Here is a 19,004-nt window from a genome sequence, read left to right as displayed (position 1 = left end):
CCTCTCAGGGTGGCTGGAGCATAGCTCTCCTCAGTATGGGGCCTCTCAGGGCAGCTGGAGCACAGCTCTCCTCAGTATGGGGCCTCTCAGGGTGGCTGGAGCACAGCTCTCCTCAGTATGGGGCCTCTTGGGGCGGCTGGAGAACAGCTCTCCTCAGTATGGGGCCTCTTGGGGTGGCTGGAGCACAGCTCTCCTCAGTATGGGGCCTCTCAGGGTGGCTGGAGCACAGCTCTCCTCAGTATGGGGCCTCTCAGGGTGGCTGGAGCACAGCTCTCTCCTCAGTATGGGGCCTCTCAGGGCGGCTGGAGCACAGCTCTCCTCAGTATGGGGCCTCTTGGGGCAGCTGGAGAACAGCTCTCCTCAGTATGGGGCCTCTTGGGGTGGCTGGAGCACAGCTCTCCTCAGTATGGGGCCTCTCAGGGTGGCTGGAGCACAGCTCTCCTCAGTATGGAGCCTCTCAGGGTGGCTGGAGCACAGCTCTCCTCAGTATGGGGCCTCTCAGGGTGGCTGGAGCACAGCTCTCCTCTGTATGGGGCCTCTCAGGGTGGCTGGAGCACAGCTCTCCTCAGTATGGGGCCTCTCAGGGCGGCTGGAGCACAGCTCTCCTCAGTATGGGGCCTCTCAGGGTGGCTGGAGCACAGCTCTCCTCAGTATGGAGCCTCTCAGGGTGGCTGGAGCACAGCTCTCCTCAGTATGGGGCCTCTCAGGGTGGCTGGAGCACAGCTCTCCTCAGTATGGGACCTCTCAGGGTGGCTGGAGCACAGCTCCTCAGTATGGGGCCTCTTGGGGCGGCTGGAGCACAGCTCTCCTCAGTATGGGGCCTCTCAGGGTGGCTGGAGCATAGCTCTCCTCAGTATGGGGCCTCTCAGGGCGGCTAGAGCACAGCTCTCCTCAGTATGGGGCCTCTCAGGGTGGCTGGAGCACAGCTCTCCTCAGTATGGGGCCTCTCAGGGCGGCTGGAGCACAGCTCTCCTCAGTATGGGGCCTCTTGGGGTGGCTGGAGCACAGCTCTCCTCAGTATGGGGCCTCTCAAGGTGGCTGGAGCACAGCTCTCCTCAGTATGGGGCCTCTCAGGGCGGCTGGAGCACAGCTCTCCTCAGTATGGGGCCTCTCAGGGTGGCTGGAGCACAGCTCTCCTCAGTATGGGGCCTCTCAGGGTGGCTGGAGCACAGCTTTCCTCACTTGCTGTTGGAGGTAATATTCTGCCCAGTCCAGGTAATGCTTCGCTGATGGAGGAACCTTCATGGGACGGCTCCTGTGGCCACACACCGGTGGTATGGAGCTACTTAGGGTTTTGTTGCTACTGTTCCCTATCGCAGGGGGTAGGACAGACAGAGTTTGTGGCATAGAAGTCATGTTACACTGGTTCTAGTTGGAAGCTCATAGAAAACCAGTATGCAGGAGAGCACATTTTCAGCCTTATCTCTCCTTGAGGTAGGAAGCTTCACTCCTTGGTGGAGACCATTATATCGAGAAAAAGATGTTGCCTCAGCATGGACTGGGAAAGGGATTTTGGAAGCTTCCCCCTGCTTTCCTGACTAGTTTGTTTATCAAGTTTACTGGATGTGTCTGCACTGAGGTGGAGGCTTCTCCCAGTCATTTCCATGGCAGCATGTTGTGAGGAGAATGAACATCTAACTTTCACTTGCATACATTGACCAGTAGATGGCAGCAAAGTACATTTAATAATCCTCAGTGTCCGCACAGCATAACACAATGCAATTCATACTGCCTGATTCACAGTGCACAAAGTAATTCTGGCACACTGCAACAGATCTACTGCCACACAACAACTGTTTAACTCAGGAGTAGTAGAATGGGTACCGGTATACCACACCTCTGCTTGACATGATCTCCTGGTATTTCGACCTCGGACCGTTACCTGACCATATCTTAGTTGAATCCCTTTATTCATTATGTGCCTTCCTGGAAACCTGTCCCCATATTGTTACCTGAATATGCCTCTGTAAACTCCTGGAATCCACTATGAGTTCTCCTTGTACCTGATCACAGCTTATCTGACTACTCTTCCTTCTGAATTACCCCTAAGTAGTGACTAGCGTCATAACTGATGTAAGAGGCACAGGCAGATTCTGACCTAACTAGAAGTTGTTTTTGAACTGGAAGCTGAATTTACAACATTTTTGAAAATTGGCATAAAAAGTAAAGATTGTTTGAGCTATCTTGGTCTCCTTTCCATAATAGATGCCTTAAGGTGACCTCAAGTAGCCATTACAAATGTCCTTAGAGATTTCTAAAGGCCCATAGTTCAAAATCTAAAAAAATGATGGATTTTTCATGGGTTTTAGCGACCACCGATATATATTTTCAGATCAAAGACCTGATCAAGAATTATATTGAGAAGCAAGAAACCATCTGTTTGGTTGTGGTGCCCTGTAATGTTGATATTGCCACAACTGAAGCTCTTGAGATGGCACGAGAGGTGGACCCAAGTAAAGAAAGAACTTTAGGTAAGTTTTTATTACGAGGAGTCTTATCATGTCATAGGGTAAAGTTAAATGCAAAAGTGTATATATAAGAGTCTTGAAAGAAAACAGTGTGGACCTTTTCTGGGAGGAGGATCCCCAATTTAGTTTGGTCCATATTGGTGGTGAAAACGTTTTCCACATAGTGATTAGAAAATATAAGGGGAGGCAATCATGAGGATGCTATTGTTGGATTCTTCAATAGCTGGGTATGGAGGATGGCCAAGAGTTAAGCCATTCTGTCCTTAGATGGTGGTTATGTGGTAGGAAGAACCAACACTAGGAGTGAAATCAAATTTGCTCTTGAACTGTACCTTATTCTATGGGTCAAGATCTTCATCTCAACTCATCAATGGCACCTACATTCCAAGATGTCAATAGATTATAGTGGTCTGTACACATTTGATGGTTAGACCAAGCAACCTGATATCAACAAATACATTTTTGAACCTACTATATCTAACAAGGTCAATTGTGGTCACATATGATTCTGAACCTGAAATAACTTTTTTTTTTAATCTTTTTGTAACTGCAGGAATCTTAACTAAGCCTGACTTAATTGACAAGGGAACAGAGGAAAATGTCATTAATGTAATAAACAATAAAATCATTCAGCTAAAGAAAGGCTACATGGTAGTGAAATGTCGGGGGCAGCAAGAAATCCAGGACAACCTGTCGTTGAAAGAAGCAATTGAGAAGGAGAGAAACTTTTTTAAAGACCATAAGGTTTTCTGGTAAGACATTAACCAAGAGGGTAAATTAAAGCCCCTGATGTTCAGTAGGATCTAGAAATATAGTCTTTCTTCTCTAAGGAGGTTGGGGAACATAACGTTTTTTTTTTAATGGCCATCAGCTTGATCTCAGGCCATGGTAACTTGATGGATGAACGCTGTGTAGGAAGATCGATCTTGTGGAAGACTAGATAGGTTCACCAGGGTCTTTTCTGCCTAGATAGGTCCACCAGGGACCTCTATGCCTAGATAGATCCACCAGAGTCTTCTCTGCAGTTTTCTGATTTCATCAAGCCATCAGATTGCTGGTCTTCCTCTTCACCTTTTTTCTTCTATTCTTCTGACCATGATGTCCTTCTCTAGTGATTGCTCGCTTCGTATGAGGTGTCCAAAATAGACAACTCATAGCTTGGTGATCCTTGCTTTCAGTGTCACGTCTGGCTGGATTTGTTCCAAAATTGGTTTGTTTGTTCTTCTTGCCATCCATGGTATTGATAACATCCTTCTCCAGCACCACATTTTGAAGGCGTTGATTTTTCTTTTGTTTTGTTCATTGTCCATGTTTTGCATCTATATACTGTATTACTACAGGAAAGACTATGTATGAGTCGTGTGTTTGTCACCAGTGCAATGTTCCTTGAATTGAGGAATTTGCCTAGTGACTTAAGTAGGAGAATAGTTCTGGGCAAATCAACAATTATTTCCAGTGCTGCTGATACATCTTGAGTGATCATTGATCCAATGTCACTGGTGTGTCACACTTGACAGATAGTCCAGTAGTTTCTGGCTGTAGAAGATTGCAACATTTGACTACACAAGCTACTCTCTGACTTTCCCTTTTCCCTGCTTGCGGTTTATCCTTTTCTCTTTAGGACCCTGCTGATTTTGTCACATTTTCAGCTGTTAATCATCAGTGCTTCCCTTTGTGTCTTTAAATATTCTCATTCCCCCTGGTGATAGGACTAATACCCATAACAAGTCTTCAATGCAAGCAGTTAGCTTGTATTCATCTGGAAAAGCTTTGTTGTTGTTGAAGTTCCTCTCCCTGAGTTATCTGGAGATAAGTGGTTTGTTCACTTTCCCTCTGTTATTCCTTTGTCTTAGTGCTTAGTGGGGTTGACTAAGTGCTCATGCCATCTGCTCCCTACCTAGAGCCTATTTCAGGGATAGCCAGGGTCAGGTATCCTGCTTGGTGTATAGGTGCGGAACCTAGCTAGGACGGTTTATTTTCACCTGTGTGTTCATTAGAGCTTAGTGGGGTTGACTAAACCCTCATCCCATCTGTTCCCTCCCTAGGGCCTATTTAAGGGTCAGCCAGGGTCAGGTATCCTGCTTGGTGCAGAACCTATCTAGGGTGGTGAGGGAAGCCAGGGGCAAGCAGAAGGTTTAGTCAGGTGGTCACCATCTCTCCCTTCCCTAGACACAGGGTTTCCCTTCCCTTCCAATTGGTACTTCCCCAGACCTAGCATGACATCCAAGTAGGTTGAAGTGTTTACAATTCTCAGTTCATTGCCATCTATCTCAAGTGTCTCAGTGTTGTATCTGGCAGTAGTCAATATCTTTGTCTTCTTTGGAATGAGTATGAGAACCCATGCCTGAGCCTTTCATCTTGACACTCATTAATAAATCCTTCATCACATCTATGCTTGTTGCTATAAATACAGAAACAGAACTAAACTTCATACTCAGATACAGTACCTGGGGATAAGCGGACCTGTGAAAGTTCGGGTTAGCCAGGTTCAGCAGGACTTTAGTTAAAAATTTGGTTTGAGACCCAGACTTGACCCAAACTTGACCACGGACCCACAACTCTATGTAAGTCAATGGTGACCTGAATTTCTGTGCTATAAAATGGTCATAGTAGAGAGTAAGGGCTAGAGGGCTGCAAAAGGATGCAAAATGGTGGTAATTACCCCGCAAACAAATGTGGATAGCGAATAAATTAAAAAAATTATTTGTGGTCCCCCTACTTTTGCTAACAAGCACAGATAAAGCAGACAGCTGTAGGTTGCAACCCTTAGCTGTCTGCTTTTCCATGGCTGGTTATCAAAAATAGAGGGGACCTCAGGCTGTTGTTTTTTTTTAATTATTTATTTATAGGTTTCCCCTATTTTTGATAACCAGTTAAGGTAAAGCAGACTGCTGGGGGCTGGTATTATTAGAATGAGAAGGTGAATAGTTATTTGTCCCTTTCCAGCCTAAAAATAGCAGCCCACAGCTGCCCCAGAAGTGGTGCATCCATTAGATTCTCCAATTCTGGCACTTCTCCTCGGTTCTTCCCGATTGCCCTGGTGTGGTGGTAATCAGGGTAATACTTTTGGGGTTGATGGCAGCTGTAAATTAGTAGCTGGCATCAAGCCCAGGTGTTAGTAATAGAGAGGCGTATAGCAGACACTCCCATTACTAACCCGTTAAGTGTACACCATATTCCAAATTATTATGCAAACTGGATTTAAGTGTCATAGCGATTTTTTTTTTTTGTTTTTCAATGAAACTCATTGATGGTATTAAGTCTCAGGGTTCTTTGGATCACTGAAATCAATCTCAGATACCTGTGATAATTATTTTATGCCAGGTGAGCCCAATAAAAGAAAAATTGGATGTTTCACAATATTAAGCAGGCGACAGTTTTCAAGTAACATGGGAAAGAAAAAGGATCTTTCTGCTGCCCAAAAGCATCAAATAGTGCAATGCCTTGGACAAGGGATGAAAACATTAGATATTTCACGAAAACGTAAGCGTGATCATCATACTATGAAGAGGTTTGTGGCTGATTCAGAGCACATATGTGTTCGTGCTGATAAAGGCAGAATGAGGAAGGTTTCTGCCAGGCAAGTCCATTGGATTAAGAGAGCAGCTGCTAAAATGCCATTACAAACCAGCAAACAGATATTTGAAGCTGCTGGTGCCTCTGGAGTCCCTCAAACCTCAAGATGTAGGCTCCTTCCAAGGCTTCCTGTGGTGCATAAACCTACTATTCAGCCACCCTTAAACAGTGCTCACAAGCAGAAACGGTTGCAGTGGGCCCAGACATACATGAAGACTAAAGCCTGCTTTACACGGAAAGACCGATTGTGCGATTTCACGATCGATCGTCCCCACCCCCGTCGTTTGTGCGTCACGGGCAAATCGCACAAAGTCGTGAAACCCCCGTCACACGTACTTACCTGCTGAGTGACCTCGCTGTGGGCGGCGAACGTCCACTTTCTGAATGGGGAGGGACGTTCCGCGTCACAGCGACTTCACACAGCGGCCGGCCAATAGAAGCGGAGGGGCGGAGATGAGCGGGATGTAAACATCTCGCCCACCTCTTTCCTTCCGCACTGCTGGCGGGAGCCACCGGACGCAGGTAAGCTGTGTTCATCGTTCCCGTGGTGTCACACGTACCCCCATGTGCTGCCACGGGAACGATAAACAACCTGCTGCAGGAAAAATAAACGATATTGTAACGTCCTGGATGTGGATTCACTGGGCCGTGCACCGGACTCCCCCAGCGAGGCAACCCAGAGCTAACCCCTATACAGGGATTGTCCGGTCACCCCGCCAGAGGGCCTAAATGCACGGTAGCCGGAACACGGGAGGTACGAAGTCCAAGTCCTATAGAAGACTGCAAGAGTCCAAAGGGAACCGTAAGCAGGACGAATGACTGGGACCAGGTTCAGGTGCCGGGTAGGAACAGCAGGCGGGGTCCGGGTTCAGTAAGACGTGCAGGCGGATGTACCAGGTAGAGTCTGGGATCGGTGACGGGTACAGGCTGACGGAAGATGGCGGGATCCTCAGCAGACGGTCAACGGGACACTTCCTGGAGAACCAATAGCCAGGACCAGCGGACGGACTCTGCAGACGAGACAGTGTTAATAACGAGACAAGCACAAGGGGACCTGATCACCTAGCAATAGAAACACGTTTATCAGGCGCCGCCCATATGGAAAGGGAAGTCTTATATACCCTGTCCCTGTAACATGTCATATCCTGCTTCAGGAGTGCTGGGCCTATAAGACTAGGTGAGTGGACGCGGCCCCGCCCTATACACATGCATGTGCCTAAGAATCAGAGTCAGACACAAGAGACCAGGAACAGGACGCAGGAGAGCATGAGCTGGAGCGGCAGCCGTGACCGGTGGGCACATTGACTGTATCAGTGGGTAAGGAGCGGCGTCGTGATGGTGAGACCGGATCAGTGGGTAAGGAGCAGTGCCGTGACACCGGGAGCATGACAGATATTATGAAACTTAGCGACTAGTACACGACTCACGATTTGTGAGCGATACTGCACCGCTCAGAGGTTTCACACGAGATGACGTCGTGTACGATGCCGGATGTGCATCACGAAAACCGTGACCCCGACGATGCATCGCACAATCCGTCATCTCGTGTAAAGCACCCTTAATTTTCAAACAGTCTTGTTTACTGATGAGTGTTAAGCAACCCTGGATGGTCCAGATGGATAGAGTAGTGGATGGTTGGTGGATAGCCACCATGTCCCAACAAGGCTGCGATGTCAGCAAGGAGGTGGTGGAGTCATATTTTGGGCCGGAATCATGGGGAGACATTTGGTAGGCCCCTTTAGGGTTCCTGAAGGTGTGAAAATTACCTCTTCAAAGTATATAGAGTTTCTGACTGACAACTTTCTTCCATGGTACAAAAAGGATCTTCATGAATGACAATGCACTCATGCTGCAAAGAATACCTATGTGTCATTGGTGGCTATGGGCATGAAAGGAGTTAAACTCATGGTGCGGCCACCATCTTTCCCTGACCTCAACCCTATAGAGAACCTTTGGAGTATCATCAAGCAAAAGATCTATGAGGGTGGGAGGCAGTTCACATCAAAACAGCAGCTCTGGGAGGCGATTCTGACATCATGAAAAGAAATTCAAGCAGAAACTCTCCAAAAACAAGTTCAATGGGTGCAAGAATTGTGAAGGTGATATCAAAGAACGGTCCCTACGTTAACATGTAACTTGGCCTGTTAGGATGTTTTGGATTTAAATAGCTTTTCATTTCAGTGAATGTGATCTCCTAATGCTGCAAATTCTACAAATTAGCATTTTCAGTTCTTTAAAACATATAAAATGATAGAAATTCTACTCTGCCTAATAATTTGGAACAGGAAGATTATACTGTTATCATTATTATTATTATTATTATAGCACCATCAATTCCATGGCGCTTTACATGTGAAAGGGGTATACATAATAGGGACAAGTACAATAATCATAAACAGTACAAGACACAGACCGGTACAGGAGGAGAGAGGTCCCTGCCCGCGAGGGCTCACAGTCTACAAGGGATAGGTGAGGATACAGTAGGTGAGGGTAGATCATTGGGAGGTTTCTTCACTAAAATTCGATGTATACTCTAATGGGTGATGACTTTTATTAGACTAAAGGCCGCTTTACACGCTGCGATATCGGTACCGATATCGCTAGCGTGTGTTCCCGCCCCCATCGGTTGTGCGACACGGGCAAATCACTGCCCGTGTCGCACAGCATCGGCCGGACCCATCACACATACTTACCTTCCCTGCGACGTCGCTGTGACCGGCAAACCGCCTCCTTTCTAAGGGGGCGGTCCATGCGGCGTCACAGCGACGTCACTGAGCGGCCGCCCAATAGAAGTGGAGGGGCGGAGATGAGCGGGACGTAACATCCCACCCACCTCCTTCCTTCCGCATTGGGGCCGGCGGCAGGTAAGGAGAGGTTCCTCGTTCCTGCGGTGTCACACGGAGAGATGTGTGCTGGCGCAGGAGCGCCGAACTACTTCGTACCTGCAGCTCCGATGATATTCGAGAATGGACCCCCATGTCACCGATGAGCGATTTTGCACGTTTTTGCGACGATGCAAAATCGCTCATAGGTGTCACACGCAACGGCATCGCTAATGCGGCCGGATGTGCGTCACAAATTCCGTGACCCCAACGACTTCGCATTAGCGATGTCGTAGCGTGTAAAGCCCGCTTAACTGTCATTTGCACCGACCATTTAGGAAAATCAGAGAAAAATATCATTTGCATAATAATTTGGAACATTGTAGAGTTAAAATAAACACACACAGGCAAAAAAAAAATATTTGAATAAAGACCCCCCCCCACTCCTTGGTTTACCAATTTATTTATTCAAAAGAAATCCTTGAAGTTCCGACGTAAGCCAATGATGTAATTCCCCATGAAGTTCATCGATTCCTATGGAGATTTGTTCTGGAAACGTTATCAGAACGAAGCTCCATAGGATTAAAAGGATGTCATGGAACATTATATCATTGGATTATGTCAGAACTTTAAGGATTTCTTTTGAATGAATAAATTGGTGAACCAAGGAGTATGAGGGAGTCTTTAGTCCCCAATTTTATTACATGGGAACTTCGAGATTTTTTGTTTTAATTAATAAATTGGTGAACGAGTGTGCAAGTTTATTTGGTCACAGCTTCCCAAAAAGGTACTGCTAAACCCTTTTAGTGGGCATCCATGCATAATGATATTATAGATTTTGTATCTGCTTCTGAAAATTGCGCATGCGCTAAAGTCTGTCATAGCCGGCTGGTGAATTCTCTTCATTGCCAATTCCAAAAAGACTGTAGTCTCTTTTGTCCAAGGATTTCTTTATTAATTTGCTTTTGTCTGCTGGGAAAACTGTTCTTTGGGTGGTAATCAACTAATTAAGTAAACAAGCTCCCTTTGTTCTATTATTAGGGTTACCTAATACCGAAATGCTTTCCAGGTTATTCATCAAACATGTGGTAAGGTTGCACGGTATCTCTCTGAACATTCTATATAGGGGCTGCAATTTGTTTAAAAATTTTGGAGAGCGTTTTGTAAAAAATTTGGCATTAACTTTTCATTTTCCTCTTTTTACCACCTCAAAACCAACGGTCAGACAGAGAGGACAAATCAGTCATTAAAACAAATTTTAAAAGGGAACCAATCACCAGAATTTTCGTATATAACCTAAAGCCAGTGCTATACTGGCACTATCAGGCAGATTCTATACAAAGCTGATACCACGAAGTCCAGCTCCTTCAGGTCACATGAATATGACCTCACACAGGTCCTGCAAGTGAAAATGTAAATCGTTTGTATAATACTAATTCTAACAGGGGGAGAGGATAACTATGAATACCTCCCCAGGTATTATCTGATCCTCAGCTGCTGTCACTCAACAAGCTGATGATTTTATAAACTTTACTTTCTTGGATTTCAAAACCTAAACATCTGAGCTGACCACTAATGGTATGTGGAGAATCAGCCTGATAGTGCCAGTGTAGCTCTGGCTTTAGGTTATATACAAAAATCCTGGTGATTGGTTCCCTTTAACATGTTTCTTTGCGACTCAGGAGGAGGACTGGTCCTCATTTTTACCTCTTGTGGAGTTCACCTTTAACAGTCTGAAGGGAGGTTCAAAAGAATATTGGGGTGGCCAAAGTTTGCCAGAAACGGAAAGCTGATACGAAGCGGTCGGCAGGTCCCTTCTTCAAGGTAGCAGATAAGGTTTGGTTATCTTCTAAAAAATATTAAGCTGGAGGTGCCATCAACAAAATTCGGTCCTAAATTCATTAGCCTATACGAGATTCTGGAGGTGATCAGCCCGGTTGCCTTTAGATTGAAACGCCCTCAATCTCTTCGTATCCTTAAAGGGGGCTTTACACGGTAGTGATATCGGTACCGATATCGCTAGCATGCGTACCCGCCCCCATCGTTTGTGCGACACGGCCATATCGCTGCCCGTTGCCCACAAAATCGCGCTCCCCCGTCACACGGCTTACCTGCCCTGCGACATCGCTCTGGCCGGTGATCGCCTCCTTTCTAAGGGGGCGGGTCGTGCGGCGTCACAGCGACGTCACACAGCAGGCGGCCAATAGAAGCGGAGGGGCGGAGATGAGCGGGACGTAAACATCCCGCCCACCTCTTCCTTCCGCATTGCCGATGGAGGCAGGTAGGGAGCTGTTCCTCACTCCTGCGGTGTTATACACAGCGATGTGTGCTGCCACAGGAACGAGGAACAACATCGCTAATGAGAGGTAAACGATTTTTTGTTTTAAGACGACCTCTCCGCGGCAAACGATTTTGGCCGCTTTTGCGATCGTTTAAAGTCGCACATAAGTGTCACACGCTGCGATATAGTTAATGACACCGGATATGCGTCACTAACGACGTGACCCTGACGATAAAACATTAACAATATCGTAGCGTGTAAAGCCCCCTTAAGTGTTTTTCAAAGATCCCTGTTGAAAGAATTTGTCCTTTCAGTATTGTCCCTCTCATCCCCACCTTCTCCTGTTTCCATTGATGGGGGTATAGAATACGAGGTGCAGAGGATCGTTGATTCTAGGAAGTTCCAGAATTCCCTCCAATATCTGGTTCATTGGGAGGGATATGGACCCTAGGAGAGATCCTGGGTTCCGGCTCATTCTATAAGGGGTGATCATTTGGTCAGTGCCTTTCATCATAGGTTTCCTAGGAAACCTGCAGGTCCTGTGGCTTCCTAGAAGAAGGGCTACTGTCACGATTTCTCCGCTCAATGCATCTAGAACACAGTGACTGTCTGCTGGGACTTAGGAATCAGGACGCACTGAGCTGTTTGTTTGGTGAGTGACAGCTCAGTCATCCAATCAAGTACTGGGGTGTGCTGAGATGTTGATGAGTTGAATGAAAGCTTAGTCATCCAATCGGTTCTGGGAGGTGCTGGATTGTTCAGTTCTTCCATGTTCCCGGTGATTGCACAGCTACTTAGCTGAGCAGTCTCTCCCATAACGCTACCAGTCATAGTATTCTGTTTGAGTTTGCTGTTGGTCTGCATTCTTATGCTCTGCTTGTTCTGATTATTGCCATATAACCCTGGACCATTATCTGACTACTCATTAGTTTACTATATGTAGCCACATCATGCCCTCCTGGTATTCTGACCCCAAAGTTTGACCTGAGTACACTTCAGTTTAATCCCTGTATCCACAATGTGTCCTCCTGGTATTCTGACACTAGACTGTGATCTGAGTACACCTCAGTTTACTCTCTGTATCATGACATGTACTCCTGCTACCATGACCCCAGACCATTACCTGACTACTTCTCAGTTTATTCCTTGTATCCACGATGAACTCTTCTGATATCTGACCCCGGATCTTCCAACTATCCTACCTTCAGACTTGCCCATGTGTAAGTGACTAGCATCACACCAACCTTACTCATAGATGCTATAGCAGGTGAAAGACTAGCAAATTGAAACCGTAACAGAACTAAGCTTAACACAAAGATACTATAACAGAACCAAGCCTTCTATATAGATACTATGATAGAACCAAGAATGGTACATAACTGCAGTAACAGAACCAATCTTACTACAGAGTTACAGTAACAAAACCACACTTAGCACATAGACACAGTAACAGAACCATGCTTATTACATAATGTAGATACATAGCAAGATATACAGTAGAAGGAAGCAAACTTACTTCATAGATTTTATAACATAGGCAATAATAGTATAGAGAAACGGTAAATGAACCAAGCTTACCACATAGATACTGTAAAACAATCAAGAAGAAAACATAGAAACAGTTACAGACCCATGCTCACTACATAGATACAGTACCAAAACCAAGCTTACTATATAGCTACTGTAACAGAACCAAGAATACTATATAAATACAGTAACAGAACTAGGTTTACCCCCCATAGATATATTAACAGACCCAAGATTACTGTATAGATTCAATAACAGAACCAAGTTCACGATACATAGAACAAAGAATAGTACATAGATACAAAAACTGAACCAAGCTTACTACAAAGATATATTAACAGACCCAAACTTGCTATCTAGATAGAGTACCATCACCAATCCTACTATATAACTACTGTAATAGAACCAAATATAATACATTGATATAGTTACAGAACCAAGCTTACAACATACATACAGTAACAAAACCAAACTTACTACATAGATACAGTAGCAGTACCAATCTTTGTACATAGAGATAGTCGCAGAACCATGTTTACTTCATAGATACAGTAACAAAACCAAGCTTATCACATTGAAAAAGTAACAGCACTATGTTTACTACATATTGTAGATATGGCAACAGAACTAATATTTGTAAATAGAAACAGTTGTACTATTAGGCGCACTGCATAAATTCAGTTGAAGAAAGTTTTTTTCATAGGTGGTTTAATAGAGGCAATAGTAGTACAGAAAAAAGTAATAGTCTTTGGCTTTATGATTTTTTTTGTTTCTATGCTAACGAATGTATAACCTCATACTGGAGAATTGATGAATTTCAGCTAAAGCAATAGCAGACATCATGGGCATTTCATGTGAACTTGTTTGTGTCATTATCCATGAACATTTGGACATGAGGAAGCGATCTGCAAAGTGGGTCCCCAAATGTCTGACAACAGATCAGAGAAGCATGCGAGTGACAACTTCCCGGTCCATTGGTCAGTGTTTCCGGACTGATAAGAACTTCCTGGATCGACTGGTCACTATGGATGAGACCTGGATTTATTTGTATGACCTTGAAAACAAGGAGCAGTCAAAAGAGTGGAGGCACAGTGGTTCTCCTCGTCCAAAGAAGTTCAGGGTGCAAAAATCAGCCACTAAGGTGATAGAGTCTGTGTTCTGGGATAAGGAGGGTGTGCTGCTAGTGGACTACCTTCAAAAGGGTTCCACCATCAATGCAAGGTATTACATTAAACATTTGGACCAATTGAAGGCAGCTCTGAAGGCCAAAAGGCGCGGCATGCTGTCCAAAGGAATCCTGTTCCTGCAAGTCAACGCTTCCGCTCACACTGCACAAGCGACCACGGCAAAACTGACAGAGCTGGTTGACCACCCACCTTATTCACCAGATCTAGCTCCCTCCGACAATCATCTGTTTCCAAACGTGAAGAAACACCTCAAGGTACCACATTTCACACCATTTCTGATGCCATGGCTGCTACATATGCCTGGTTTAAGGCACAACCGAAATCCTTTTTGCTAGGCTTACAAAACTTGGAATACCAATGTAAGTGTGTTGTCATCAGTGGAGAGGATGTGGAATAAATGTAAAGTTTCATCATCCTATCTCGTTTCTTTCTGGGTAAAGCCAAAGACTTATCAGCAGCCCCTCGTACACAGATACTATAATATACTCAAAAACAAAACTGATACAGTAACAGTACCAAGCATACTACATAGACATAGTAACAAACCCAAGCCTACTACATAGATACAGTACAAAAAACAAGCTTGCTATATAGTTACTGGCATAGAACCAGAAATAATACATACATACAATAAAAGAATCATACTTACCACTACTGAGTACATAAAGTTACAGAACCAAGCTTACTACATAGATACAGTAACCGCACCATAACCTATTAAAGTATATTAGAAAGTTTTGGAACTTAAACACCTTTAATAATTATTTAATCTCTGTCACATCTTTATGATTTTACATTCAATACATCTGATCATGTACTAATCTCAATTAATACAGTGACCTTTTGTATGAGGAGAAGGCCACCATCCCAATTCTAGCTCAACGTCTCACGTCAGAACTTGTGGAGCACATCAATGTAAGTCATGAGAATATCATAAGAATTAGATTTTTTTCTTGACAAATCCGTCTAGTGATAAGCGGGCTTCCCACGCTGCGACATTGCTAACGAGATGTCGTTGGGGTCACGGAATTCGTGACGCACATCCGGCCTCGTTAGCGACGTCGTAGCGTGTGACACGTACGAACGACCGTTAACGATCAAAATTACTTACCTAATCGTTGATCGTTGACACGTCGTTCAAATTCCAAATATCGTTGCTGTTGCAGGTCGCAGGTTGTTCGTCGTTCCCGCGGCAGAACACATCGCTACATGTGACACCGCAGAACGAGGAACATCACCTTACCTGCGGCCGCCGGCAATGAGGAAGGAAGGAGGTGCGGGGGGATGTTCGGCCGCTCATCTCCGCCCCTCCGCTTCTATTGAACGGCCACTTAGTGACGCCGCTGTGACGCCGCACGAACCTCCCCCTTAGAAAGGAAGCGGTTCGCTGCGTGTAAAGCGCGCTATATAGTTTTAAAAGAAGGTGAAATTTAAAGGGATGATTTATTTGGACATATCAATCTAATTAGTGACTGCAGTGATGACCAATGTGTCACTGCTGTGGCCATTGATTTTCTGCAGTGGACACGTATCATTCCTGCCAGAACAGAGAGGCAGGAATAAGCAATGGTGAAACCATAGTAGAGAATTGTTTTATTTATTTTTTTGTTAAATACCACATTGTGTCTGTTTTTTACAAAGTATTATTCTTTAATTCACAGAGGACTCTTCCTACACTGGAGGATCAGATAAAAACTAAACTCCAGATCTCAAAAGACGAGCTAGAGAAGTGCGGAAGAGGGGTCCCCGAGGACGAGAGCGAGAGGCTGTCCTTCCTGGTGGAGGTAAAGGATTCATATTCCCGCTATAATCAACTGTTCTTCATATCTAATATAAAGTGTTTATACGATTTACCTGTTCAAGATCTCTGTTTGCAGTCAGTGAATAGACACAGTATTCTTTGTATGTAGGTAAAATGTACCAGCCTAAAGTCGACAAAGGTTTTTTTTAGTCTTGACGTAATAGTAGCAAAAAATTAGCTGTGAGAAGTTTTAGTTCTCCATAGATTTCAACATCTCAATGTAAACAAGAAAATTCCCATTCGCAATCAGCAAGTTGAAAATGATGGAGGTTCCAAGTCCCAAGACTTACGTAAGCTTTCCTTTAAAAAATAATCAGAAAATGCTTTCAATGTTAGTTTGCGCTAGGAAAAAAACAAAGATACAGAGTAATCTGGTCTAAAATTCCTTGTATAGTGAGGGCCCTGGAAAATAAATACTACTCTAGGGCACCACAGCCAAGAGAGGTGACCATGAGAAGGGTCCGTGATAAGCAGCATGCAAGTGTGTTTCAATATGAAGGAGAAAAAAAGATTTTATCCGAGTGAAGGAAGTGCTGCTGAGGTGACTGCCAGCAGACTGTTGAAATAAAAGCAAAGTGTCACCAATGGCTATGTGTTACCTCAAAAAGAGGCTTGTAACCATCAGTTTCTCTAAGTGAGTAACATCCACTTGATTTGTTGTTGGTGTTTGTCTACATTATTTTAGCCATCCCTGATACAATATAAAGAAGCACAACTGTCGGGTTCACCTCTTACAGATTTTATTTATATGTGTTACTTTATACGACAGAAAATTCAGCAGTTTAATTTGGACATTGCTCACGCTACACAAGGGGAGGAGAGTGTGTCGCTTACAAAGACCCCCAAGCTTTTCTCCAGAGTTCGGGCATGCTTCGATATTTGGCAGAAAGACCTGGATAAGTCCATCATAAAGTGTAAGTTATCAGCTTTTATTTTTTTATATGGAGGTAATTTCTTTAAATGGAATATTTACCACATACGAGGCATCCTGTACATAGAAGCATTTTGTGAAACTGATCGGTGGTGCCTGTTTCTGACTATTCCTTTTCTTTATGGGGGTCTCTAATACATAAGTAGAGCCCACTATCACTACCCTCAGGCATCTGCTGTGAGCAGATGAAAACTTGTCAACAGGTGCTCGAAATATGACATAATTTCCATTGAATTGAATATTCCATTTGTAAAACCTGTTACATCCTCAAATTTTGAAGCTACTTCCGATAATATTAAAGCAGATATATCAAATTTCTCAATACAAACTGCATAACTTAGTAAATAGGTTTACTACACCTGATGGGGCTGTTGTACTTGCCTTGAAAAAGCATTTCATAATGGCTCCAGGTCCCAGGGGGTAGGTCCTGCATCCCCAAGAGTTTGCAGTTCCCTGTAGTGCCCTCAGTGGCTCAGGGGCGCTACATATACACTAGCATAGATAAAGGGATGTATAGAAAAAGTATTTCTAAAGATCCTTTATTGTATGCTAATGAGCGAGGGGGACTAGTCCCCTGGGCATTGCTTCCCTTGCTAGTTGGCCCCATTAGCATGCTAGTACGCCCCTGTGGGCCCCTGTGGACGTGCTATCGTGCTAATAAATGCATGTCCGATGCTGGATTTCGGCTCAATGCACATGACCCTGGAGTTTCAGTCATGTGCACTATGAAGCTGGGTGTACGCGTCACGGCTTCAAACTGAATTAGTGCGCATGACCAAACCTCCGTGGTCATGCGCACTGAGCCGAAAGCCAGCGGCGAGCGGCGATGACTGCGGAGAGGTGAGTGAGATCATCCTCTGATGCTGCACATTCATTAGCATGTTAGCACGCTCACAGGGGACCACAGGACTGTACTAACATGATAATGGGGCCGACTAGCCAAGGGAAGTAACGCCCAGGGGACTAGTCCATGCGCTCATTAGCATACGATAAAAGAGCTTTAGAAATACTTTTTCTAAAGATCTCTTTATCTATTCTAGTGTATACAGGGACAGTAATGCAGGGATTAGAAATATACACCCAGAACTGCTCGTGGTCTGGGGGGCATATTACACTTGATAGGTTCCCTTTAACATAAAGAGGTGGTTATCCAGGACTGAGATATTGATGATGTATCCTTACCATAGTTCATTAATATCAGGTCAATGAGGGGCCGATACAGGAACCCCCACTCATTGGCTGATAGGATGGTACATAATGTGTGGAGTTGGAGTGGAGTTGGAACACAACAGCGCCATATACAGCATAGTGGCCATTCTCTAATACTGCAGCTTGCAGCTCGGCTCCCATTTCTCTCAGTGTGTATTCCCAGCAACTACGGCACCAGATATCAGCTGGTTGATTGGGGTGCCCTAACAATCTGATATTGTTGACCTGTGCTAAAAATCGTTCATCACTATCTCAGTACTAGAAAACCCCTTTAAGTATATGTGCCGCCCCCATGCCCAGCTCGAGGGTCTCCGGACCCGGGGGTTTCGCGGAAAACAACTGAAAATATGTCTTATATTCTAGGTTCTTTAAAGTAGCCACCTTTCGCTTTGTTTACTGCTTTGCACACTCTTGGCATTCTCTTGATGAGCTTCAAGAGGTAGCCACCGGAAATGGTTTTCACTTCACAGGTGTGCCCTGTCAGCTTTAATAAGTAGGATTTTTTGCCTTATAAATGGGGTTGGGACCATAAGTTGTGTTGTGCAGAAGTCTGGTGGATACACAGCTGCTAGTCCTACTGAATTGACTGTTAGAATTTGTATTATGGCAAGAAAAAAGCAGCTAAGTAAAGAAAAACAAGTGGCCATCATTACTTTAAGAAATGAAGGTCAGTCAGTCCGAAAAATTGGGAAAACTTTGAAAGTGTCTCCAAGTGCAGTGGCAAAAACGATCAAATGCTACAAAGAAACTGGCTCACATGAGGACCGCCCCAGGAAAGGAAGACCAAGAGTCACCTCTGCTGCGGAGGATAAGTTTATCCGAGCCACCAGCCTCAGAAATCGCAGGTTAACAGCAGCTCAGATTAGAGACCAGGTCAATGCCACACAGAGTTCTAGCAGCAGACACATCTCTAGAACAACTGTTAAGAGGAGACTTTGTGAAGCAGCCTTCATGGTAAAATAGCTGCTAGGAAACCACTGCTAAGGACGGGCAACAAGCAGAAGAGACTTGTTTGGGCAAAAGAACACAATGAATGGACATTAGACCAGTGGAAATCTGTGCTTTGGTTTGATGAGTCCAAATTTGAGATCTTTGTATCTAACCACCATGTCTTTGTGCGACGCAGAAAAGGTGAACGGATGGACTCTACATGCCTGGTTCCCACTGTGAAGCATGGAGGAAGAGGTGTGACAGTGTGGGGG

General features: G+C 44.7%; 1 protein-coding gene across 1 annotated transcript in view; it reads left to right on the top strand.

The window, feature by feature from the left end:
* Positions 1-19,004, top strand: part of LOC142285838 (interferon-induced GTP-binding protein Mx2-like) — a 47,965-nt gene that overhangs the window by 13,332 nt on the left and 15,629 nt on the right. Inside the window, exons 4-8 of the mRNA XM_075333303.1 lie at positions 2,333-2,471; positions 3,022-3,220; positions 14,698-14,776; positions 15,523-15,645; positions 16,432-16,576. Coding sequence (XP_075189418.1) covers positions 2,333-2,471; positions 3,022-3,220; positions 14,698-14,776; positions 15,523-15,645; positions 16,432-16,576 — 685 coding nt within the window. The remainder of the gene's footprint in view (positions 1-2,332; positions 2,472-3,021; positions 3,221-14,697; positions 14,777-15,522; positions 15,646-16,431; positions 16,577-19,004) is intronic.

The sequence above is a fragment of the Anomaloglossus baeobatrachus genome, chromosome 2, assembly GCF_048569485.1.
Source record: "Anomaloglossus baeobatrachus isolate aAnoBae1 chromosome 2, aAnoBae1.hap1, whole genome shotgun sequence".
NCBI classification, from domain to species: Eukaryota; Metazoa; Chordata; class Amphibia; order Anura; family Aromobatidae; genus Anomaloglossus; species Anomaloglossus baeobatrachus.
The sequence above is the reverse complement of the archived record's forward strand: the minus strand, read 5'-3'. Positions and strand labels throughout refer to the sequence as shown.